This window comes from Sus scrofa, chromosome 6 (genome assembly GCF_054392235.1).
Source record: "Sus scrofa isolate SSC_HxYL_T2T_F1_AM1 chromosome 6, Sscrofa_HxYL_maternal_Yorkshire_Landrace_v2.0, whole genome shotgun sequence".
NCBI lineage: Eukaryota > Metazoa > Chordata > Mammalia > Artiodactyla > Suidae > Sus > Sus scrofa.
In genome coordinates this window covers 89,513,578-89,538,976 of record NC_139388.1, presented here as the reverse complement: position 1 = coordinate 89,538,976, position 25,399 = coordinate 89,513,578, and the positions used below count along the sequence as shown (strand labels likewise).

General features: G+C 49.2%; 1 protein-coding gene across 1 annotated transcript; it reads right to left on the bottom strand.

Moving 5' to 3' along the window:
- Positions 1-422: 422 nt before the first annotated feature.
- SMPDL3B (sphingomyelin phosphodiesterase acid like 3B) lies at positions 423-24,338 on the bottom strand. Its single transcript, XM_003127737.6, has 8 exons — positions 23,818-24,338; positions 16,854-17,067; positions 13,266-13,363; positions 6,732-6,875; positions 5,581-5,747; positions 4,109-4,289; positions 3,892-4,025; positions 423-1,048 (listed from the first exon to the last, which is right to left on the bottom strand). Exons 1-8 carry the CDS (start codon positions 23,924-23,926, stop codon positions 680-682), a joined length of 1,416 nt encoding a protein of 471 aa, XP_003127785.3. The 5' UTR covers positions 23,927-24,338; the 3' UTR covers positions 423-679.
- Between the last annotated feature and the right edge of the window lie 1,061 nt (positions 24,339-25,399).

Below are 25,399 nucleotides of genomic sequence, written 5' to 3'. Positions count from 1 at the left end.
GACCCACCGGTCCCTGGCGCTGCAACCTCCCTGGAGATCCCGAACCCCGCTAAGCCCTGAGGGCCCCGAGGACCGCTGGGCTGGAAGACCGAGCATCCGAGGCGCAATGCCCTTAGTTTAGCAGCTTCTAATCGCCTTGTTTCATATTTGAGGCTCCTGGAGGCGAAAATGGCCTGGAGATTAACGCCCGGACTAGAACTGCGATGTCTCCCGTCTGCATTGTTTCAAAACAAAGCAGCAAAGCTCAAAGGCCGGTTCCGACCCATGATTGCAGGACTTCGCCAGTTATGGCTGGAGTCCAGACCGTGTGCCAGGGGAGACCGAGGGCACTGGATCAACCAGGCGCATCTTCCTGGCAGCTCATTTTACTCCGATTATCCGAATGGGAGGAGGGCAGGACGTTCAATAACTGCGCATGGGAGTTGCTTTAAACATGATTTACTAATTAAAAGGAATAATGCACAGACTAATATGCACGACAGGCATTGTGCTTTGGATAAATGGAACTTGAAAGAAATGTGCTTCTGGTGGTGCATTTGGTGCATCATTTCCTGTTCGGCTGTCCGTCCTAGTTCATTCTGCGAACGCGAGGGAAAGGGTGGAAAAGTCCAGCACTCGAGAGTGATGCTGCCCCCATTTCCTCAGGCGAGACCTGTCATCCGACCTGCGGCGCCCCAGGTCACCACCGCAGGAGCAGCGCGCGCAGGCCCAGCAGCGCCGCCAGCAGGAGCGCGAGGCAGGGCGCGTGCGCGACGCCGGGGTCACGCAGGCAGGCGGCGTACGCATCGAAGGCCACCTCGCGCAGCGCGCACACGTGCTCGACGCGGCAGGCCTCATCGCAGGGCTGCGGTTCGTAGCTGACCGAGTTGTAGTCGTAGTAGCGCTGCAGCACGTCCTTGTTGCTGGCTATGCGGCCCAGCGCCGCGTGCATGGAACCGGCCCCTGCGTCGGGCACCCCGTAGGCCTCCGTCAACCGGTACTCAGGCTCCCAGCGCGGTGTCCCCTGCTCGTTCGCCTGGCTCAGGTTCAAGAAGTAGGTCACCATGTCCTGCAGAAGGGGCGCGAAGCAGACAGGCCGTGAGCAGCTGGCCGCTTCTGCCCCTAATCCTCTACCTTGCATTCGCCCCCCAGATTCTAAACAGCCCCAGTCATAAGTGCTATTAGTTATTGAGCATTAACTATTTCCGAGGTATGCTTGGCAGACATTCTCTGATTGAAACTGGTAAGCTAACTGTACTTATTATCCTCGTTTCACAAATGAGAAAGCTAAGTCCCAAAGAAGTTAATTTCGGGAGTTCCCCTGGTGGCTCAGCAGTTAACAAACCCGACTAGTATCCATGAGGAGGCGGGTCCCATCCCTGGCCTCGCTCAGTGGGTTAAGGATCCTGGGTTAAGGATCCGGCGTTGCCTTGAGCTGTGGTGTAGGTTGCAGATGTGGCTCGGATCCTGTGGTGTAGGCCGGCAGCTACAGCTCCGATCGGACCCCTAGCCTGGGAACCTTCATATGCCGCGGGTGCAGCCCTAAAAAAACAACAAAAAAAAGAAGTTAATTTATTTGGTCAGGGTCCCATTCCACAGGGGTTCAGGAGCTGAGGCAGGATTGGAATCCAGGTTTTTTACCCCATGGCCTGTGCGTTTTCTCATCAGGCAAGCTCCTAAGTACACAGAAAATTCTCAATAAATATTTACAGAATTAATGGATTAAAAGCAATTCAAATCAGTGGAAATCAACTATACTTCAATAAAGAAAAAAAAATATCTCAACCAAAAAAAGAAAAAAAAAAGAAAAAAAAAGGCAGAAGAATGTAATGCCTGACTGAGCCAGGTTAGAGAACTGTAGTTGGTGGGAGTTTGGGATGCATCCAAGGCCCCTGGGACTCAGGTGCATTTTTCAGGACTAGAATCTGGAAGGTTTTATCTGTCCAACACTTTCCACTTAAATTTGAGGATCTGCTTCAAGTCAGAAGAGGTGGAGCTGCCATAGAGGGATGGCAGCTTCCTACTAGGCACTTTACATTATTTCATTTAGTCTTCTGCAAACTCTGAGTGCCCAAGTAGACAACAGATCATATGCTTAAAATCCTCAGACCTCTTCTCTATCTGCATTTACTCTGGAGTCAAGGGCCTCAGTTATCTCACGCAGTCCCTGGTTTTAAATGTCCTTTCTCAACTCCCAGATTAAATCTCTGTACCCACCTCTTTCTGGAACTCCAACCTGAACACCCAGCTGCTTCTTCCCTCAGCATTTTCCCTTGGATGCATTTAGACATCCCAAAGTTAACAGGAAAACCAGGCTTCGAATCTTCCTCCAAAATCTCCTCCTCCCACAGTGATCCCATTTCAGTAAATGCTTCTGGGTGCTCCCGCCAGGGCCTTGGTGCCCTCCTGGACTCCTCTCTTTCTCTTATATCCCTCATCCAATCCATCAGCAAATCCTGTCTGCTCTGCCTTCAGAATACATTCCAGGATCTGGCTACCATCCACCTCATCATCCACCACTACCACCCTGCCCACACCACCATCACCTCTCAGTGGTTATGGTCACCTCCTCACTGGTCCCCCTGTTTCTGCCCTTGCCCCGTAAGGCCTGTTCTCCACCCAGCAGGATGGTGATTTTATAAAATTCCAGAGTCCTACTCATGGCCTACGTGACCTGACCTCCTTCCCACCATCCTGCTGGGACTTCCACTGTTGCCACGCTGGCCTCTGCTCCTTCCCTAACACTCCAAGCATAGACCCCACCCGGGCCTCTGACTTGCTCTTCCTCCTCCAATGCTCGCATGGCTCCCTCCCTTAATTTACTCAGAAGTTATGTCACCCTATCAATGACACTTCCCTATCTAACAGCACACCCCCCCATAACCATCACCACCCGCCTCCTCTCTGTCTTTTTTTTCTCCTTAGAACCCATTTCGTGCCACACTTGATTTTATGTATTTGTTTACTGTCTGTCTCCTGTAAGAATGCCAGCTCCAGGAGAGCAGTGACGTTTTGTTTGTATATCTCCTGAGCTTAGCACAGGGCCTGGCACATGGTACATGCATAACGCATTTTGTTGACCACGTTAAGGGACAATATGTCTTTGTCATGTCAGCAATCACAAGCACCTCCCAGGAGAAGTGGGATAGTTCACTGAATTAGGGGCCTGCTGGGCTGCAGCATAGTCCGTGTAGAGAAGACAGGTGCAGTGGGCCTGAGGCCATACCATGAGAGACCTTCAATACCAGGCCAAGGAGCTCCAATGTATTTTGGGGGTACTGGGGAGCCATTGAAGGTTTTTGAGCGGGAGAGTGAGACAAGAAGTGCTCTAGCAAGATGAATCCCTTCTGTAGCTGTAGCAGATGAGCTCCAGCTGGAGGCAGAGAGACCAGGCAGGAAACTTTCCTTGACAATGATCCAGGGCAAAAAGAGATTGGGGGAAGAACTGATCTGACTTGGTGGCAGCTCCAAGGTTCTTTTTTTTTTTTTTTGGTCTTTGTGCCTTTTCTAGGGCCACTCCTGTGACACATGGAGGTTCCCAGGCTAGGGGTCTAATCGGAGTCGTAGCCGCTGGCCTACACCACAGCCACATCAACACGGGATCTGAGCCGCATCTGCGACCTATACCACCACTCACAGCAACGCCAGATCCTTAATCCACTGAGCAAGGCCAGGGATCAAACCCTCAACCTTATGGTTCCTAGTCGGATTCGTTAACCACTGAGCCACGACGGGAACTCCCAGCTCCAAGGTTCTGATCCTGAGCTCTGGAAGGATGGAAGTAACTTGACCTTCCTAAGGCTCAGTGGTCAGTAGAGGGTGGATTAGCTAGCGAAGAGTTAGGGAAGGCGGTGATGAAATCAGGTCCCTCCTCCCTCCTCCTCTGGCCCCAGCAGACCCCAGGCTCCTGACCTTCAGGCTCAGTGTGCTTTGGTCGTATTCAAACATCCGGATGCCTGGATTGTTGGCCCCGTTGACCACTCCAGCTAACGTGGTTTTCCATGGGGTGACCCCAGGTGTGAGGAACATGACACTGATGGGAGCACCTTTGAGGAGAGAGACAGTGGAACTGAGAGGCTGGCAAGAGAAGGAGGGAGGTGGGCTGGCCATTGCCCTCCAGGCTGGGTACCTGCATCATCATAGAACATCCGAAAGCTGTCAAGGTGTTGGTGCCCAAAGAACTGCCCCGCGATGACTCGATGGTGCTTGTGGATCAACTTCAGATACTCCTTGTTGAAGTCCTCCCGGAACCATGCTTTGTTCCGCGTCTTCTCAAAGAACCCCGGAGGCACGTGGCCGATAATGTACACCTACGAGGAAGGAGTGCGCAGAAAGCGTTCAGAGACGCCTTCCCCAGCCTGTCACTTTTGCCCCTCACAACCTGCCCATCTCTCCAAGGGCAAGCAGATGGGCTCCAAGGTAGCTCCTTCCCCTCCCCCTCCCCCTCCCAGGCATCTCTCTGTACCCAGCAATGAATGAACTGTGTGCTGCCCCACCTCCGTGCCTCTGCCCATGCTGTGCCTGCCACCTGGAGGGCCCTTCTCATTTTCACTTCTGTAAATCCTACTCAAGCTTCAAAAACCCAGCTCAAAGGGCACCTCCTCGTGAAGTCTTCCTGATGCTTCAGAAACGAGGCTTCTCCTCACGAAACCTTCTTTGCTTGGTTGTGTAGTAATGTGTGGTCCTGTCTTATGTTCCTTGAGTCACTTGGCTAGCAATGTGTGGGCCCTTGGCTCCCGTGGCAAGAGGTAGAATGGTGGGAGGGGTGGGAGGGGCACAGTAAAGAGCGTGAGTTTGGAATCAAACTATAGTTGGCCACCAGCTGGGAGTCACCTCTCTGAGCTTCACTCTTCTCATTGGGAAGGACACCTGACGGGTGGAGTTTTGATAGTTAAATGAAATAATCCATGGAAAGCACTTAGCAGTATGTCTTGATGCCTAGCGAGGGCTCAAAAGCACCAGCCACAAGATCCCGCTGGGATGCGTTGGTCAGAGCAGGGACTCAGGCAAATGAGACACAGGGCCAGTTGTCAGGGGGCTGCCCGCCTAGCAGACTGGATGGACGCACCCCAAGGGCAGGGCATTCCCTTGAGGTCCAGCCCACAGTGTGGCTGACGCTGTGGAAAGAGCAGTAGAGTTGGAGACTGGAGACCGGTGTTCTAGTTTCGGCCCCACCACTTCATTGTGTGATCTGAGCCTGTCCCTGCCTATCGGGAGCCTCCCATCCACAAGGGGCTCCAGGGGCACAGCCTCCCAGGCTATTGTGAGCATGGAAGAAGTCCCCTCCTGGGATCGCCGGCATCTTGGAAGTGCTGGGATGCAGGTTCAATCCCCGGCTCAGCACAATGGATTAAGAATCCGGCATTGCAGAGGCTGCAGTTTGGGTGGCAATTGTGGCTCGAATCTGATACCAGGCTCAGGAACTCCATATGCCTCAGAGCAGCCAAAAAAAAGGAAAAGAAGAAGAAGTCCCCTCCAGTGCTAGGCTGACGAAGGACCTTCTGTGAGTGGGTGGACATGAGTGGGTGAATCTGTGCAACGAAGCAGACTTGTTCAGGAAGTGACCCCAGGGAGGGCGGGGGAGGATCAGGGCGTCCATACCATCTCCCCAGCTCGGGAGGCATTGCTCAGCACGTCGTCCAGCCACTGGAACTGCTGGCTGGGGTCGGCCATGTTGGCCGTCTGCTCGTTTTTGCTGTAGTACAGGTTGGTGTTGAGGACCACGATCCGCCCAGCCCCGCTCGGCAGTTTCTCAGAGTAGAAGGCACCTAGGACACAGCAGCCACAGAATCTGACAGGGTCCTCAGTCCCCCTCCACGTCACTCCCCCACCTTCTCCTTCCCTTGCATCCTCCCTTCCCATCTTCCCAAAGGAGGGGCATCATGGGTAACACCGACGGCTCTGGAGCCAGGCTGAGTGGGTTCAAGTCTTGGCTCTCTCACTTACTAGCTGTGCAGCATGGGACAGTTCATTAACCTCTCTCTGCCTGTTTCCTCCTCTGTCTAATGGAATAACACGGAGGTATGTGTGCCCATCCAGATCCACGGTCAACCCACTCCACTCAGCTCTCTGCCCTGGGAGCGGTGGCCTAAATCTGGATTTCTGTGCTGTGAGATTCTGGTTGGGTCTAAGCAATGGGGAGCCCCAGCAGCAGGGGACTGAGGAAGGGAAGGAGAGGAGGTTAAGTCACCTTGGGATCCTGTGTCTCCAAAATAGTGGTCCTCAACCTAGAGATTTTTGTCCCCAAGGGGACATTTGTCAGCATCCGGAGTCATTTTTTGGTTTTCACAACTAGCGGCTAGTGGGTAGGGGCCAGGGATGCTTCTAAACACCCTGCAATGTGCGGGCCAGCCCCCACAACAAAGGATTATCCGGCCCAAAATGTCAACAGTGGCAGAAACCCAGCCTGAACTGAAGGTCACTGCCCCTTCCTAGGGTTCTTAGGAGGATTCTAGCAATGTGCTGAGGGCAGCGCCTGGCACACAGGAAACACTCAGTGATTTCACTTAGGACCCTCATTTGTGCTGTGGGGTTAAGTGACATGGGCACTGGAATCAGCCCTGGATTCTGCTCCCGTCCACCTCTTCTAAGCTGGGTGACTTGGCCAAGTGACTTGGTCTTTTCAAGCCTCTGTCTCCTTATCTGTAAAATGGGGATGAAATCCATCCCTACTTCTTGGGGGTGTCGTGAGACTGAAATTAGATCAGACTTTGGCATAAAATGCCCCTTATGGTAGCAAACAATGTCAGCACCTTCTTTGAAGAGAGCGATGGATTCGTTATTGAGCCAGGGTCGCCACAGCTCTGCTACCTGGTTGTAGATATTGTTGCTTCCTGCAGGCAACTGGTGTTTGGGGTGAAAGTCATGATTTCCCAAAGCAGCATAGACTTGAGTATCTGGGAGGAAAAAAAGAAGTATAAATGAATAAATGAATGAATGAATGAATGAGTGAATGCAAAAGAGCTCAGTGGAGTTTGTCATTCTCAGTCACTGGCCACCAAAGCTAATAGGGAAAAGCAGTAGCACAGATAAGGAAAATACAGAGATAAGCAGAAAACCACATTATAGAATCTGGCAGAACTTTGCCCAGATCTAGGAAGGAAGGGCAGTGAGTTTTCAGCCCCCTTCCTGTTCAGAGCATGAGATGGGGAGATAAAAGCAAGGAGATCTAAATAATCTCAGCTCCATAATCAGCCACTTGGTAATTTTGTGTTCCTTGTTCTTTGCAGTTCCAGATTCATCTTACTCTTAGGGAAGGGGTCTGCTTCATCCTGAAAGGTCTTAGGAGTTTCACTCATTCATGAGTCAGCAAATACTGAGCACCTAGGATGTACCAGTGTGTAGACCTGGTAACCAGGCACCTACACCCAGGCCCAGAGGCCTTGCAGTGCTGTAGGGGTGACAGGTACTGAGTAATGGCTGTCACAAAAAGAGCCACTCGCTGTGGGAGTGTGTAACTGAGATGGAAGTAGGGGTCACGGGAGGCCTCCCTGAGGATCTGGCCTATGAATGAACCCAGGAAGGGAAGGGAAACCCATCAGACTCATTTCCTCCTTATGAGTAGCCTTGTTCCTGCTTTTATTTTACATCTGTGTCTGGCATGTAGTAGTTGCTCAATAAATATTTGACAATCTACAAAAACTCCTCTGAGCTCAGAGCAGGGTTTTGCCCTTATATGAGCTTGGTTTACCCCAGGGAGTGATCTCGAACCAATGGGGGAGGCTGGTATCTCCAGATCCCACTTAGGAAAGTGTTTCCAGGAGTTCCTACTATGGCGGAAAGGGATCAATGGTGTCTCTGCAGTGGCAGGGATGCGGGTTCAATCTCTGGCCCAGCTCAGTAGGTTAAGGATCTGGCATTGCTGCAGCTGTGATCACAATTCTGGCTTGAATTCCATCCCTGGCCCAGAAACTCCATATGCCACAGGGTGGCCAAAAAAGGAAAAAAAGAAGAGAAGGAGTTCCTGTCAAGGCTCAGCGGTAATAAACCCAGCTAGTATCCATGAGGTTGTGGGTTAGATTCCTGGCCCTGCTCAGTGGGTTAAGGATCTGGCGTTGCCCTGAGCTGTGGTGTAGGTCACAGACGAGGCTTGGATCTGAGTTGCTTCAGCCAGCAGCTGAAGCTCCAATTTGACCTGTAGCCTGGGAACTTCCGTATGCCTTGGGTGTGGCCCTAAAAAAGACAGACAGACAGGAAGAAAGAGATAACAGAAGAGAAAACACAAGTCCATGGAATCCCTAAGGCAGATGAAAAGGGAGGGAATCTCTCCTGTTTTATAAGCATATAAGGTAGGGGGTCCCCAGAGAAAGAGGACCAGGTATGACTTTCTTGACCTAAGAAAATCCATTTGGGGCCTAAGTCATTTGGGATCTGAGCCTGCCTACAATGCTTGCCCTTGAACAAGGCTCAGTAATAATGATTTTTTGTTTTTCCGGCCACACCCACGGTATGTGGAAGTTCCTGGGCCAGGACTCAAGCCTGCGCCACAGCAGTGAAGGGGTCCGCTTCACCCTGGAAGGTCTTAGGAGTTTCAGTCATTCATGAGTCAGCAAATACTGAGCACCTAGGGTGTCAAACTGCTGTAGTGACAATGCCAGATCCTTAACCCATTGTGCCACAGGGGAACTCCTCAGTATAATGACTTCAAGGGAACAAAAGAACAAATGACTGTTAGCAGGCAAGAAAAGTAATAAGAGCAAAGACAGTAAATCAGCTGCAGAGACTCCCAATTCTGTTTCAAAGGTAAAGATTAGCCTGAAGCAGTTTCTTGAGCTGTTTCATAGAATTTAAACACCAGCTTTACTGGAATATAAGGGATAAAGGTGTTGACCTTTTCTGATCCTTGTGACTTCAATCAACTAAAGCTTGGACTCTGTTGACCTTTGCTCCAGTTCCCTGTTGAATTCTCCTGATCAAATCCCTTCATGAATATGCATATACCTTTAGCTTAAAACTTCCCCAATGTTGCTGTTCAGGGGAACACTGCTTTGGCAAAGATCCCCAGTGTTCTTATTTGCTACAAGTATTAAATCCTTCATTCTCCTCTGTCTTTTGGCTTGACACCCACCAAAAAGGGAACCCAGTATTTGGGTGACAGGTTTTTGCTGCTTCTGTGTGCCAGGCACTGTTAGAAGCTCCTTACAAGCAAGGACCCAACCTGGCTTTTTTTTTTTTTTTTTTTTTTTTTTTTTTTTGCCTTTTAGGGCCATACCCACGGCATACGGAGGTTCCCAGGCTGGGGGTCAAATTGGAGCTGGCCTACACCACAGCCACAGCAACATCCAACCCGAGCCGCATCTGCGACCTGTACCACAGCTCACGGCAACGCCGGATCCTTAACCCACTGAGTGAGGCCAAGGATGGAACCCACAACCTCATGGTTCCTAGTCAGATTTGTTTCCGCTGCACCATGGGGAACTCCACGACCTGGCATCTTGTTCACAGCCAATCCCCCTAGGCCTAGAATGGTGTCTCACCTATAGTAGACAGACTAAGTGAGTGAATGGATTACTTTATTTAATCCTCACAACAACCCTCTGGGCAGGTACCATCATCATCCCGCAGTTTGCAAGGGAGATCGCTGAGCGTCCAGGGGATTGCCCAGCTGGAAGGTGGCAGAGCCCAAATTGGGACCTGGATTTGTTTGCCTCACACGCCTGAGTTCAGCATCAACCTCAGTGGAGAGGCAGGGGCCAGTGTTCACAGCAACTCTGATGGGGAACCCAGGCGGCACGTGGCAGGGGGGAACAGGTGACATGGAATCCAAAATCTGGAATTTCGGTCCTTTCTACCTCTCCAGCAAAGTTGCTTCAGCTTTTGAATCTACCTAATAGGGACTGTTCTGCTCGACCCATGTGGCTGCCGCTTTCAAATAAGATAACGCCTCATTTTGAAACAGGAGGGAAGCAGACAGGGACAACCTTTAATAGAATGATCTAGCACTTAAGGATTGGACAAAAACTGGAGAGAATCAACTAGGTTCAAGATGGCAGAGGTTCAACGTCAAGTGGACCTTGAGCCTCATAATATACATTAATTGTAATACATTAGCATGTGCTAAACGGCACCCCCACAGGCACCCCCACAGTTCTGAGGCCAACATAAAAGGCAAAAAGTGGGTGGTGGCCCAGTTCCTGGAAATCCCCACCCCTTCCCCAAAATAGTTGGAATATTCCTCCCACTCATTAGCCTATGAAATTACCCAGCCCGTTAAAATTCACCAACCCCGTATCTCAGAACCTCTCACTTTCTGAAATGGCCCACACTCTACCTCTCTCAATAAATCTGCTTCTCCCGTATTACTTTGCCTCTCACTAGATTCCTTCTGCCCTGAGACGGAAAGAACCTGTGTGTGATTTTAGTGAAAAAGAAGTGGGTTCAAGTCCCAATCTGAGTTGTATGCTTTCAATTTCACCTCCTCCAATTTATTCTCATCTTAATAGCTCTCCTGGTGGGATGTGTCTTACCATGGAGGCCCTAAGAAAGTGCTGTGTCATACTTTAAATGATAACTTTTTTTTTTTTTTTTGGTCTTTTTGTCTTTTTGCCTTTTCTAGGGCCACTCCTGTGGCATATGGAAGTTCCCAGGCTAGGGGTCTAATCAGAGCTGTAGCTGCCAGCCTACGCCACAGCCACAGCAACGCAGGATCTGAGCCACAACTATGACCTACACCACAGCTCATGGCGCCAGATCCTTAACCCACTGAGCAAGGCCAGAGATCGAACCCACAACTTCATGGTTCCTAGTTGGATTCGTTAACCACTGCGCTATGATGGGAACTCCAACATTTTTTTTCTTAGTGATACACAAAATAATGAAACATCTTATGGTCAGTGGTATTTTGGATTTAGGAAATTCAAAAAATATGCAAGTGAATTATGAACTGTAAAATCTTACAATTTACACCTGAATGCTTAATCATAATAATAAAGCATTTTCTTATCCATTATTTCACTTTTGTTCCTGAAGCCCCACGTGGAGCAGAGAAAAGAGTGCTCAGAATTGGATCTGAGTTTGAATCTCTTCCCAGGGAACCACTAGCTTTTTTGGGGGGAAGGACGCAAAAACCCATGGCATACGGAGGTTCTCAGGCTAGGTGTTGAATCAGAGCTGCTGCTGCTGGCCTACATTGCAGTCACAGCAATGAGGGATCTGAGCCACATCTGCGACCTGCACCACTGAGCTTACAGCAACACCGGAGCCTTAACCCACTGAACAAGGCCAGGGATGGAACCCGAGTCCTCATGGATATTAGTTAGGTTCATTAACCACTAAGCTACATTGGGAGCTCCGGAACCAACTAGCTTTAAGCAATAGGTTCCTTATCTAAACACTGGCAATAATAATGCCTATTGTTGGGAGTTTCCTTGTGGTGCAGAGGGTTAAGGATCTGGCATTATCACTGAAGCAGCTTGCATTTGATCCCTGGCCTGGGCAATCCCACATATCTGGTCCAGGAACTTCTGCATGCCATGGGCTCTGCCAAAAAAAAAAAAAAAAAAAATCCTATTGTTGCCATGGAGAAGAGTGTCCTTGTTTGACCCTAGTAGTGAATGCTGCTGGAATACAAACTAGCCCAAGCACGTCTGAGTTGGGTTGGGTTGAGTTACATGGACTGGAAGCACCCAGGCCACTTCTTTGCACAAATTGATTTATGTTGAGGGAAGGAGGTAACAGAAAGGAGGTTCCCTTGGGACAGATGTGGGGTGGTGACAGCAGCTGGGGCCACTTCTGGAGTGACAGTGGAGGTAGAAGATAAGTATTGTCCCCAAACCAGGATCTGTATCCCCAGCCTTGCCAGTTTCCTTGACCCCAAGGCTCACATTTCTCATCAGTAAAACAGAGGTGGTAATAGAACCTCCCTCTAGGATTATCTGACAGTGAAAGAGTTAAGGCATATAATATTCTTAGAGGAATGCTTGACTTAGAGCTGTGCCAGACCCAAAAGAGCTTGGGGGGTGGGAGCTGGAAGGCTGCTTTCACAGGTCCCTAGCTGGCAGCCCAAGAGCCTGATTCAGTCCCCAGGGCCTTGTGTTTGACACAGCCTGCTTAAAACCATTCCCATGGCCATTAGATGGGGACACCCGGACCTCATCCTCTCTGTCATGTCCCATGGGTCTGCTGTCACACTCACAGTCCTGGCCTCTTGTCCCAGGCTCTGAAAACCTTGGGATGCATCAAGAAACAGCACATTGACTGAGAATCAGCATCTCCCGAAAGTCCCAGCAGCTGGGACGGTTTGAGGGCAACAGATGGTAATTGTGGGGCCTCAGCAGAACACAAGCACTGGGTGCAAGCCCACGTGAGAGACTTACCTAGGGACGGTGTCTAAATAGAACTCTAGATGCTTTAAGAAGAGGCTGTGAGTCTGGTGCTAAACAGGCAGGGTGGAAGCCAATGAAATGTCAGACATTTTCATTATTAAAAATGAAAACAGGCCCAAAATAGAGTTACAGAATTCCCATTGTGGCTCCGTGGAAATGAATCTGACTAGCATTCATGAGGACTCGGGTTTGGTCCCTGGCCTCGCTCCGTGGGTTAAGGATCCGGTGTTGCCATGAGCTGTGGTGTGGGTCGTAGAAGCAGTTCAGATCTGGCGTTGCTGTGGCTGTAGCCGTGGCATAGGCTGGCAGCTACAGCTCCGATTTAACCTCTAGCCTGGGAATCTCCATATGCCACCAGTGCGGCCCTTAAAAAAAAAAAAAAAGGACAAAATGGAGTTACTTGTGCTAAGTCCCAGGTTGACAACCCAAAACTTAATACCTAACCCAATTGCAGTTTCATTCTCTCCCAAGAATATGACCTTTAAACAGTCAACAAGAGTGAGGAAATCTGCCTGACAGACAACCACCACTCCACCCCCATTCCCCTAAAGGAAGGGAACCTTGCTTGAAATAATCCACTTTTTGCTAGAAACTTCCTTTTTCTACTCAATTCTGTCTATAAAACCTTCCATTTCAGACAGCTCCTTGGAGCTCCTTTCTAATGGGATGCTGCCCAGCTCATGAACCGTTGAATAAAGCCAAATCGATCTTCAGATATACTCAGTTGAATTTGGTAATTTAACACCTTTCATAGGATTTGGTGTGTATCCACCGGCTGACAAGCTCTGTTCCTTGAAGGGTTGTTGGAAGGTAAGACACGATTGCTGTGAAATGCCTGGCACAGGACCTAGCAGCAGCCCTCACTGTTCACGGTTAAAGGTCATTCCTCTGCATGTTGCTGCTTTTGTTGTCCCGCTGTGCCAGGCACCATGTGGGGGTCAGGGGCCTAGGGAGTATTCTTACCTGGAAAGACCTCTCTGATGAGCTTACTCAGGCGTTCCATGATTTGCAGCACAGCCGCCTCCCCCAGCTTCTCATCGGGCACGTGGGGCGTGTCATCACTGCAAAACACCACCAGGTCAGTTTGGGCAACTCAGAAAGCACCACAAGGAAAGGAAGGGATGGCTCTACTGTGAAAAAAGAGCAGAACTGGGCCTCAGACGTATGTCAAGGGGGAATGGCCAGGCTGGAGCCAGGAGTCACACGGAACAGAGTTCAAACCTGGGCTCTGCCATGGACCTGCTGTGGGTCCCTGGGATGGTTGTTTAACCTCTCTGAGAGTCCATCAGTTCATCTGTAAAAGAAGGATAATAATGGCATCTACAAGCAGAGTATTTGTGGGGCTTCAATAAAGAGAGAAGGGGAGCGCCCTTGTGATGCAGTGGGTTAAGGATCTGCTGACACTGCAGTGGCTTGGGTTGCTGCTGTGGTGCAGTTTTGAGCCCTGGCCAGGAACTTCCATAGGTCGCGGGCATGGCCAAAAAAATAATAACAAAAATAAAGGGGGAAGGTATGTATATAAAATACAGTAGCTGCAATTAATATTATCTAGCGAGGGAAGCTCTTGGGGTTCCAGGCCCATCTGCAAGACCCCAGGGTACTTAGGGTGGAGAAGCTGTGTCTGAGTTTTCTCCCTTCCCCAAGGTTCTAAGGAGTTTGGATCTGGCTTCAGAATATAGAATTCAGATCTACTCTGGCAGGTCCAGGACCTGCCCCAGAACCATTTAGCTCCCTCTGCTCCATCTCTCCCCCTTGGACAGACCTAAATTCCTGGATCTACCTTAGCAAATGCAGCAATGTGGGGGAGGAAGGGGAAAGGGAGGTTTGGGAGATGCAAGGAGCTCCCACAATCTAAAGCCTCAGATCCCTGCTGGACCCAGAGGGTGAGGCAACTGCTGCCTAGATACTTGCCAGGACTAAGGGCACTACTGGCAGCTCCCACTGGCTCACTTTGCGCTAGCTACTTTTTTTTTTTTTTCATTTTTTTTAATTACTCAAATGAATTTATCACATCTGTAGTTGTATAATGATCATAACAATCTGATTTCACAGGATTTCCATCCCACAGCCCAAACACATCCCCCCACCCCCCATGCGCTAGCTACTTTCTGTGTGTTGTACCCATTTATTCTAAGAATGTAGTTTATTCTTCACAATAACCCTACAGCATGGGTCCTAGTGTTAGTCCCATTTGACAGGTAAAGAAACCAAGGCACAGAAAGGTGAAGAATCCTGCCTAAGTGTATACAAATAGATAGTTCAGGGTTTGAACTGAATCAGCCTGGCTCCAGAGTCTTTGCTTGCATCCATTACCCCCCTACCGTGCCCCTGATACCCTCATTAGGGCAACAAGAGGGCATTTTGAGCCCTGACCTCCCTGCGAAAATGTTAGGAATCCAAAGATATTAGAACAAAATCCTATTTTTCTCCCTGGTTTGGAGGATTTAATTCTGTGATAGAAAATACATCCAGGAGTTCCCATTATGGCTCAGTGGAAACTAATATGACTAGCATCCATGAGGACACAGGTTCGGTCCCTGGCCTCGCTCAGTAAGTTAAGAATCCGGTGTTGCTGCGAGCTGTGGTGCAGGTCGCAGACATGGCTCAGATCCAGCGTGGCTGTGGCTGTGGTGTAGGCCAGCGGCTCTGATTCAATTCCTAGCCCGGGAAGCTTCATATGCCACAGGTACAGCCCTAAAAAGAAGAGAAAGAAAGAAAATACATCCAGTCTCTACAGGTTATCCCCTAAAGGACTGCAATTCTCCTGGGGAGGTCAAGTTTCTTAGAAACCAAAGAATTAGAAAAGGTCCTAGAGGAGTTCCCATCGTGGCTCAGTGGTTAATGAATCCGACTAGGAACCATGAGGTTGTGGGTTCGATCCCTGGCCTTGCTCAGTGGGTTAAGGATCCGGCGTTGCTGTGAGCTGTGGGGTAGGTTGCAGACGCAGCTCAGATCCTGCATTGCTGTGGCTGTGGCTACAGCTCCAATTCGACCCCTAGCCTGGGAACCTCCATATGCCGTGGGAGCGGCCCTAGAAAAGGCAAAAAGACAAAAAAAAAAAAGGTCCTACAGGTCATCTTATTTAATGCTCTGTATCTTGGCAAGTCCAAGAGATTTCCCAGAAAATTCATGCTCCTGTTAAAGGATCATGAATTTCCCACAGGGATCTTGTCTTTAAGACCCTGATACATTTCTCCAGTGGCCCCTCCTTAACAAGCAGGAGCCCAGGGTCATGGCCCAAATCTCACTCTCGTCTTAGACTGATTCCTGGGCCAGGGAAGCCAGAACTGCCAGAGCCCTTCCTGAGATACTGTGACATTTCTTAAGTGTTCAGTCTTGCTCCTCCCTCTGCCGACCACAGGGTCCATCTGAGGGCCATTCTGGTCACTCATTTTTATTTTTTTATTTCCTTTTAATTTTTTTTTTATGGCCACACCTGCAGCATACAGATGTTCCCAGGCTAGGGGTCGAATCAGCTGCAGCTGCTGGCCTACACCACAGCCACAGCAACGCCAGATCCCTAACCCATTAAGCAAGGCCAGGGATCAAACCTGCACCCTCACAGGCACTACGTGGGGTCCTTGACCTGCTGAGCCACAATCGGAACTCCCCGGTCGCACTTATGTGAGGGAGAGCTGCGGGCACCGTGGGTTGGATCTTGCCTTACAGAAGTGTCCATGGAGGCTGGAAGAGGGTGCTAGAAGCCAGAGCTCCTGCCAGCCCTGCTCACCCACTCCCTGACTCACCCATTCCTGCAGCAAGTCCTCCCCAATCCCACCTGAAGAAGCCCAGTGCCCTGTGAAGCCCACACAACCCCCCAGTGACCCTCTCTCCTTGCTGGGAAATAATGGTCAGTGGCCTTGTCTGCAGCACCCATGAGACCATGAGTTCCCTGAAGGCGGGTCCAGGTCCCAACATCTCTGTTCACCTGTATCTACCCCGGGATGAGCACAAGACAGGTTGACCTGTCAAGGGAGGGAAGGAGAGAGCAATTGAGTGAAGAGGGACCTAAGTGCTGAGGAAAGTCCAACAACTTACAGCAGCATCCTTGGAGGAGCAGCAGAAAGGGCTTCTCTCTGGCTGAGCAGAAATCACCCCTCAAGCTGTTTCCATGCAGAGCAGCGTTCCAACCAGTGAGAACCGCCAGGGCCAGGGAAGCTGACCCGACACTTAGTCCCAGTGCTGGACCACCTTCAGCCCTCCTTTCTTCCTCCCTGCATTTGGATCTCTGAGGCTTGGAGTCCCTAAACCCCAGTGGGATCCCCTGGCTTCGAATCTGGCAGTTGCTCACCTGCCCAGATGTGCCATGACCTGTGTCCCTAGCCTCAGTGAGAGCTGGATTCTGCTGAGCCCGGAAGACACAAAATCAAGGACATAGACCCTGGAATCAACCAAGCCCAGGCTCCCCTGGACAAGCTTTGAGCTTCAGGTTCATCCTCTCTGCAACAGGGCTGGGTCAAGGACTAAGGCAGATGGTGTGAGGAAGGTGCCAGGTGGGCAGGTGGCACACAGAGTGGCCCAGGGAAGGGTAGCTGTGGTGACAGCTCTCACCCAGTCCAGAGGATGAAGTCTGGCTTCGGCTCAATCTCCTTCATGGCGTAGATGGAGGAGTTGATGAGGATCCAGGGAGAATCGCAGAGGTAGTCCCCCCAGGGGCCTGCGTTGAGCACCGGCCGGGAGCCTGCAGATGGGCACACTTGGAGGGGGTCTTGAGATACCTTGTAGTCCGGATCAAGGTGCAGGTCAGAGATGTGCCAGAACTTCCCTGCAGGAGCAAGGAGACCCAGATCAATGTGGGTCCTGAGCCTGGGGTGGGGGTGGGGGAATCAGGAACCCTGAGGTGAGGGAGGGGAGCTTGCACAGGTGAAAGGAAGTTTTCTCTAAACCCAGCATCTAGCTCTGCTCAGAGAAGCCCTGAGCCCAGCAGAAAACAGGCTTGGCTTTGTTCCTGACTTCTGACTTTTTTTTTTAATTTTATGGCTACATCCCTGGCATAGGGACTGAATCTGAGCTGCAGCTGCAGCCCTGGATCCTTTAACCCACTCCACCGGGCTGGGGATTGAACCCATACCTCCACAGCAACCAGAGCTGCTGGAGTCAGATTCTTAACCCACTGCACCACAGCAGGAACTCCCCTGACCTCTGACCTTTCCGTCTCTCCTCCTCGGTGTCCTGAGAAGCAACATGAGGGATTAGGCTGTGTAACCCTCGAGAACCCTGTGGGATTTCTAAGCAGACTGCTGGTTTTAGAGCAAAGGTGAGAGAGTTAAGAGCCCAGGCTCTGGAGCCACATACTAACTGTGAGACCAGGGACACGTGGCTTCACCTTGCTGAGCTCCTAACTAGAGCCAAATCTTATCACACTCCACAGAAATATACACAAAAATCTGATCTGGGAGAAGGCTTACAAATTGCATTGTAAGATCTTACTAATTAATAACCAGCGCTATCCCGGGGAATATGTGTGGAAATGGAGTTTGAGAGTACTAGACCAGGGGAGTTCCCGTCATGGCTCAGTGGTTGACAAATCTGACTAGGAACCATGAAGTTGCGGGTTTGATCCCTGGCCTTGCTCGGTGGGTTAAGGATCCAGCGTTGCCGTGAGCTGTGGTGTGGGTCGCAGATGAGGCTCAGATCCCGAGTTGCTGTGGCTCTGGCATAGGCCGGCAGCTATAGCTCCGATTCGACCCCTAGCCTGGGAACCTCCATATGCCGCAGCAGTGGCCCAAGAAATGGCAAAAAGACAAAAAAAAAAAAAAAAAAAGTGCTAGACCAGGAGTTCCTGCTGTGGCACAGTGGGTTAAGAATCCGACTGCAGTGGCCATAAGAAAAAAACTTCTAAAAAAATTTTCTAGGAGTTCCCTTTGTAGTGCAGCAGAAACGAGTCTGACTAGGAACCATGAGGTTACAGGATCGATCCCTGGCCTCGCTCAGTGGGTTAAGGATCTGGTGTTGCCGTGAGCTGTGGTGTAGGTCGCAGACTCGACTTGGATCCTGCATAGCTGTGGCTGTGGTGTAGGTTGGCAGTTATAGCTATGATTTAACCCCTAGTCTGGGAACCTCCATATGCTTGGGTTGCAGCCCTAAAAAGCCAAAAAAAAAAAAAAAAAATTTCTAGGGGTTCCCGCTGTGGTGTAATGGAATCAGCAGCATCTTGGAAGTACTGGGGCTCAGATTCAATTTCCGGCCCAGGGTGCAGTAGGTTAGGGATCCGGCATTGCATTGCCACAGCTGTGGCTTAGGTCACAACTATAGCTGGGATCTGATCCCTGGCCAGGTAACTCCATGTGCCACAGGGTGGCCAAAAAGAAAAAAAAATTTTTTTTTTCAGAGAGTATTAGACCAGAAAAGAAGAAATGTAAATTCAGACAGGGTTGAATTTCTCATCGTGGGTGTACTCAATAGTGACTCTGGATGCAGAGTGAGATGCTGCAAGTCTCTTGCTGTGTGCAGAGAGTGGGAATCCAAAGAAACTGGCCACATGGAGTGGACTTATCATCTGCACCCAGCACAGGGCCTGGCGTAAATGGTTTCAGTGATGCTTACCAAAGGAGGGTTGAACAGGTTTGGCCTCCGCCCTAAATCCTGTTTCAGACTAAAACAAGGGTGAGGCCTGGAATTTCCTCACTCTCCACCGTTGCTGTCACTTCCTCCTCCGCTTCCTCTTCCAGTGTTGCCCAGACTCAGAGCCAAGAGTCAACCCCCCACTGCAGACCAGGAAAAAGGGCCTGGTCCTGAGAATCCCAACTTTTGTTGCTTTCAGGATTGGACAGCTGGCCTGGCTCTCTCCCCCGCCACTACCGCGAGTTTGCTTTTGGTCTGAGACAAGAAAAGGGAGAGGAAGACACCTGCCACTTACTTAGCACTTACTGAATGTCAGATGCTGTGCCAAGCTCTCTGCCCATGTAGCCTCACAACAAAATATGAAATCCATTTTATGAATGTACCCATTTTACAGATAAGGAAACTGAGCTCGATAGCGGCAGGCCTGTGATTTCCATTGTATCAGGACAGAAAATGATCACAGTGTACTTTGCCACTCGTTAGCCATGTGACCTTGGCTATTAAAAAAAAAAAAGGGTTTCCTTAAACTGTTACAGCATGTTGCAATGTAAGCGCATGATCTCACCTAACTATCATTTACTCTCTCCTCTGCTAATATCCTTATTTTATAAGTAGTGAAATAGAGGCTCAAGGTCACATAGATATTAAAAGGTAGACGCTAGCTCTTCTGGCTTAAGGCAGTGGAATGTTTTTGGAAGGGCGTGAATGAGATTTGGATTCAGGGAAATCTTATTTTTATTCCTGGCTCCTCCACAGTTGATGGCAATTTGAATGAGATTTCCCCAGCGAGCCTCAGTTTCCTCACCTGTCAAATAGGAATAATGATGCAAGTAGCAGTAGGGTGGAGGTATGGATGACAGGGGTCATCTCATATGAGCACCTGGCCAACGAGTGGACCTGTCAGCCCAAGCGTTTAAACCCTGGGCTCCTCTGCTCCTTGAGTCTCAGTTTCTCGTCTCCTCTGGAACCTCTCTCTCCTCAAGTGTAAAATGTGAGTGTTGCACAAAGGTTATCTGAGGGCCCTGGCAGTGATTCCATGACTTTTTTCAGTTATGCGTATGACCCACCACAAAGCAATTTTGGTCCCCGTTTCAGTCCTTTGTGTAGGCTTTTTTTCTTTTTTCTTTTTTTTCCTTTTTTCTTTTTTTTTGGTGCATCATGCAGCGGCTTGATGTGGGATCTCAGTTTCCAGACCAGGGATTGAACCCAGGGGGCAGCCTTGAAAGTGCTAAATCGTAACCACTAGACCAGCAGGGAACTCAGTCCTTTGTTTTGACACTAAGCGATAACCCCAAATGCTTCCATTATAATTCCTCCTCCAGGAGTTCCCACTGGTAGCTCAACGGTAATGAACCGCACTAGTATCCATGAGGACTCGGGTTCCATCCCTGGCCTCGCTCAGTGGGTTAGGGATCCGTGAGCTGTGGTTGAGGTCACAGACATGGCTTGGATTCCTACATTGCCGTGGTTGTGGCATAGGCCAGCAGCTGCAGCTCCAATTCGAACCCTAGCCTGCTACTTCCATATGCCTCACGAGTGGCCCTAAAAAGAAAAAAAGAAAAAATTCTTCCTTCATAAGTCTCTCTAAGACACAGAGGGTCCACTTGGTAACACCAACATTTACTGCTCCCTTGTGTTAGCTGTGGGGACTGCCTCTCCTCGCAGCGGCTCCACCAGGTAGGCTCATCATTCTCCAGGGAGATGTTTTCCTACCAGGTTAGTCCATGCTGAAAAAACTCCTGGGTTTCTCTGTCATTAGAAGCAGAGGGATAAATACAGCGTTGCCTAGGGTTTGTGTGGGAGACGACAAAGCCAGCAAGTTGGCACCCTACCCTAGCTCTTGGCTAAGGAAGGTAGAGTGAGAAACATCCTGTTTTGTGCAAAGCACAGGTGATTGCTATCTGGATGGCTCCAAGATCTGCACTTTAGGAAGAGACGTGGTTTCCAAAAACAGAGGAAGTTCCCGTTGTGGCTCAGCAGAAACGAATCTGCCTGGGGGCCATGAGGATGCAGGTTCGTTTGATCTGGCTCAGATATGGAGTTGCTGTGGCTGTGGCATAGGCTGGTGGCTGTAGCTCTGATTGGACCCCTAGCCTGGGACCCTCCATATGCTGTGGGTGTGGCCCTAAAAAGACACAAAAAAAGGAAGGAAGGAAGGAAAGAAAAGAAAGAAAGAAAGAAAGAAAAGAAAGAAAGAAAAAGAAAGAAAGAAAGAAAGAAAGAAAGAAAGAAAGAAAGAAAGAAAGAAAGAAAGAAAGGAAGGAAGGAAGAAAGAAAACACAGGTGCTACGGAATCTTTTTCAATTTAATTCCATTTTTAGATTATAGATGCCTACATTGGTTTGGAGAGGAGACAAAAAAATAGTACCTCTAAAACCCACCATCCCAAAGGGCATGATGGATAAGGCAGCCTAGTGCAGACTTGGCCCTGCCCCTTCCTAGCTGTGGGATCTTGGGCAAGTGTGTGTCCCTTCTGAGTCTACCTTCTCTGCAAAATGGATATAATGGCAATAGTACCTAGCTTACAGGGACTATAAAAATCAAAGGCGGTCTTTTCATTTCATTTTTCAAATAGGTTTTTATTTTATTTTATTTTATTTTGTCTTTTTTGTCCTTTTCAGGGCCACACCTGCAGCATATGGAGGTTCCCAGGCTAGGGGTCTAATTGGAGCTACAGCTGCCAGCCCATGCCACAGCCACAGCCAAGGTGGGATCCGAGCCATGTCTGTGACCCACACCACAGCTCACAGCAATGCCAGATCCTTAACCCCCTGAGCGAGGCCAGGGATCAAACCCACAACCTCATGGTTCCTAGTCGGATTCATTTCTGCGGTGCCACGACAGGAACTCCTCAAATAGGTTTTATTTATTTATTTTTATTTATTTTGTTTGGCTGCACCCACACATGTGGAAGTTCCCAGGCCAGGGACTGAACCCACAACACAGCAGGACCCAAGCCCCTGCAGTAATAGCTCTGGATTCCTTAACCCACGGCACCACCCTCAAATATGTTTTTGTTTTTAAAAGACAACATATATCAGGCACCTAGGACAAGCATGGCATAGCGTAAGTGCTCAGAAAATAAATGTTACCTCTTCTTAGCTATTTTCTTTAGTGTTTATTTGTTTTCATATAACATTATTTTATATGCGGATCGAAGACATACAGCCTGAGTTCATGTCCAGACTCAAGACACTTACCAGATATGTAACTTTGGGTGAGTTACTTCTCTAAGGCTCTGTTTTTCTTGCTGACAATCCCAAATCCCAAGGCTATTGCAGGGATATTGTGTAAAAATGTTTGCAATGCCTGCCACATAAGTGCTTAATAAATGCTACTTAATATTTCCTCTTGAAACTTTTCTGCCTGGTGATTTTACCATAATCTATTCAGCTATTCTATTATTGTGAGCATTATTATAAACAATATTGCAGCAAACATCTCTTGGGGCAGGGGAGATTACTCTTAACCACTAAGACCCTGGGTTTGGGAAGGGGGTGCCCACTGGCATTTGGACTTCTTTTTTTTTTTTTTTTTTTTGTATTTTTGCCATTTCTTGGGCCGCTCCCGAGGCATATGGAGGTTCCCAGGCTAGGGGTCGAATCAGAGCTGAAGCCGCCTGCCTACACCAAAGCCACAGTAACACGGGATCCAAGCCGAGTCTGCAACCTACACCACAGCTCACGGCAATGCCGGATCCTTAACCCACTGAGCAAGGCTAGGGATCGAACCCGCAACCTCATGGTTCCTAGTGGGATTCATTAACCACTGAGCCACAACAGGAACTCTGGCATTTGGGCTTCTAAGAAAACATTTAAAAGTGAAGGAGTCAGGGGGTGAGTGAAGATTTTTTCAGTCAGTCCTAAACCTCCAGTCAGCCTGGCGAGGCCCTGAGTCTGCTTTATTATTCTCCATAACACTTGTTATTTCCTGGAATACGTATTTTCTTTTCTTTTCTTTTTTTCTTTTTTTTTTTTTTTTTTTTTTTTTTGTCTTTTTAGGGCCACACCCGTGGCATATGGAGGTTCCCAGGCTAGGGGTCTAATCGGAGCTTCAGCTGCCGGCCTACACCACAGCCACAGCAACGTGGGATCCTTAACCCACTGAGCACAGGCCAGGGATCGAATCTGCATCCTTATGGATGCTAGTCAGATTCGTTTCCGCTGAGCCACGATTGGAACTCCCTGGAATATGTATTTTCTTGTTGGCATGTCTTTTGGTCTGTTTCTCCCCCAGTGGAGAAATGCTTCACCAAGACTGAGACTTTGTTTCTTCTCATTTCTGCCACATCCCTGGTTCCTAGAATAGCCCATGATCCATGAAGGCCCCCAACCAATATGTGTTGAATGATTCATGAATCTGCCTGCCACCCTCTACCTCTATCAGCTGTCTGGCTTTTATGTACCCACACCTCTTAACAATGTCACTGTCCCTCTTGGGGCCAGCTGTCACCCCCACTTAAAATCTTCAGGCTCTATAAGAAAAGTATATATGTATAACTGGGTCACTTCGCTCTACAGCAGAAATTGGCACACAATATTGTAAATCAAATATACTTTCTTTTTTCTTTTTTCTTTTTGGGGCTGCTCCTGTGGCACATGGAAGTTCCCAGGCTAGGGGTCGACTCGGAGTGGCAGCTGCTGGCCTACACCACAGCTCATGATAATGCCACTGCACTGAGTTAAGGAAACTGCAACGTCATGGATACTAGTCGGGTTTGTTACTGCTGAGCCGCTATGGGAACTCCTCAAGTCTGCTTTAATAAAAAAAAAATCTTCAGGCTCAAACAGCACCCCCACCACTCGCTAACTCTCTCACCCAGCCTCCCTGCCCAGCTCCCTGCCTTGCTATTTTAAGCAGTCTTTTAGCTTTCCGTGGGCAGTTTCTAGCAGCCCTCAACCCTAAGTTCAGAGTACAAAACAGAGAGATCACAGGCATTCGCAGTGCCTACCTTGTCCAGCTCTGGTGACTCCCCAGTGGGCCAGGAAAATCAGCAGCACAGGCAGCCTCATTCTTGGGGCTTGCCTCACGGAAACGTGGGGTCCTCCTGGAGCTGTCATTCGAGCCACGGGCTTCCTAAATAGGTGTTGGTGGCCACGAGCCAGAGCAGAACTTTCTGTCCTGCCACTGGGTGTACCAAATCACGGGAGGCGTCTGGCTCCTCTGACTTTTCATCCTTTGCCCAGCGGGGTGTGAGCGGGGTTTGCCCAAAGAGCTGCACCTGCCAGGCCTTTGGACTCTGAAGTTGGAAGCAGCACCCGTCCTGCCAGTTCTTCAGAGCATGTCAGTCCAGTCAGCAACTGGATTTTCTGGGAAACGCACCCGACTCCAGTCGCTCGCTGACAGGCAAATACCTACTTCAGAGTTTCCGTGTTGTATCATGCCCACAGAACAAACAGACCAGTATTAAATGTCTGGCCTTTGCCATCACAGGAACTTAGCTGCTAGTTGGAGATAGACATGCTTGACCACAGAGGAAACAAGACTTGAGTCATCTGCTCATTTATGCCAGGAACCAGGTCCCAGGGAAATGGCGGGGGCCCAGGGCAGGCCCTGCCCTCCAGAGGGCAGTAAACCACTGGACTGCAGTTCAGCGTGTTAGGTGGCTTGACAAGCCCAGATGAGAGATCTAACCTTCTGGGGAAAGTGACAGGAGGTGACTGGGAGGAGGTGACACAGGCTTCATCTCTTTTTTTATTTTTTACTTTTTTATTTTAAGGGCGGCCCCTGGGTCATAGGAAAGTTCCCAGGCTAGGGGTCAAATCAGAGCTATAGCCTCTGGCCTACACTGCAGCCACAGCAACTCAGGATCTGAGTCACATCTGCAACCCACACCATAGCTCAAGTCAACGTCGGATCCTTAACCCACTAAGTGAGACCAACTTCGTGGAAACTAATCGGGTTTGTTAACACTGAGCCACAATGGGAACCCCTCTTCTTTTATATTCAAAATTGATAAACATATTCAGAAGTAGAGAAAATTGTGTAAGGAACCCCCAGTACCCATCCTCCAGCAACCCTAGTTATGAACTCGTAGCCAGTCTTACTTTATCTGCACTCTAACCCAATCCCATTGAATTATTTAAAGAAAATTCCAGGGAGCATGTCGTTTTGCCCATAAACACTTTAGTATATATCTCAAAAAATAAGGACTCTTTTATTAAAAGAATGCATATGTATATATGCGTGTGTGTGTGTGTGTGATGGAATCACTTTGCTGTACAGCAGAACTTTTTTTTTTTTTTTTTTTTTTGCTTTTTAGGGCTGCACCTGCTGCATATGTAAGTTCTCAGGTTAGGGGTCCAATTGAAGGTGCAGTTACCTGCCTACACTACAGCCACAGCAATGCAGGATTCAAACCGCATCTTCAACCTACACTGCTTCTCACAGCAACGCCATATCCCTGACACACTGAGCGAAGCCAGGAATCAAACCTGCATCCTCATGGATACTAGTTGTGTTCATTACCACTGAGCTACAATGGGAACACCTCACACAGTGTTAGTAATCAAATAGACTTCAATAGAAAAAAA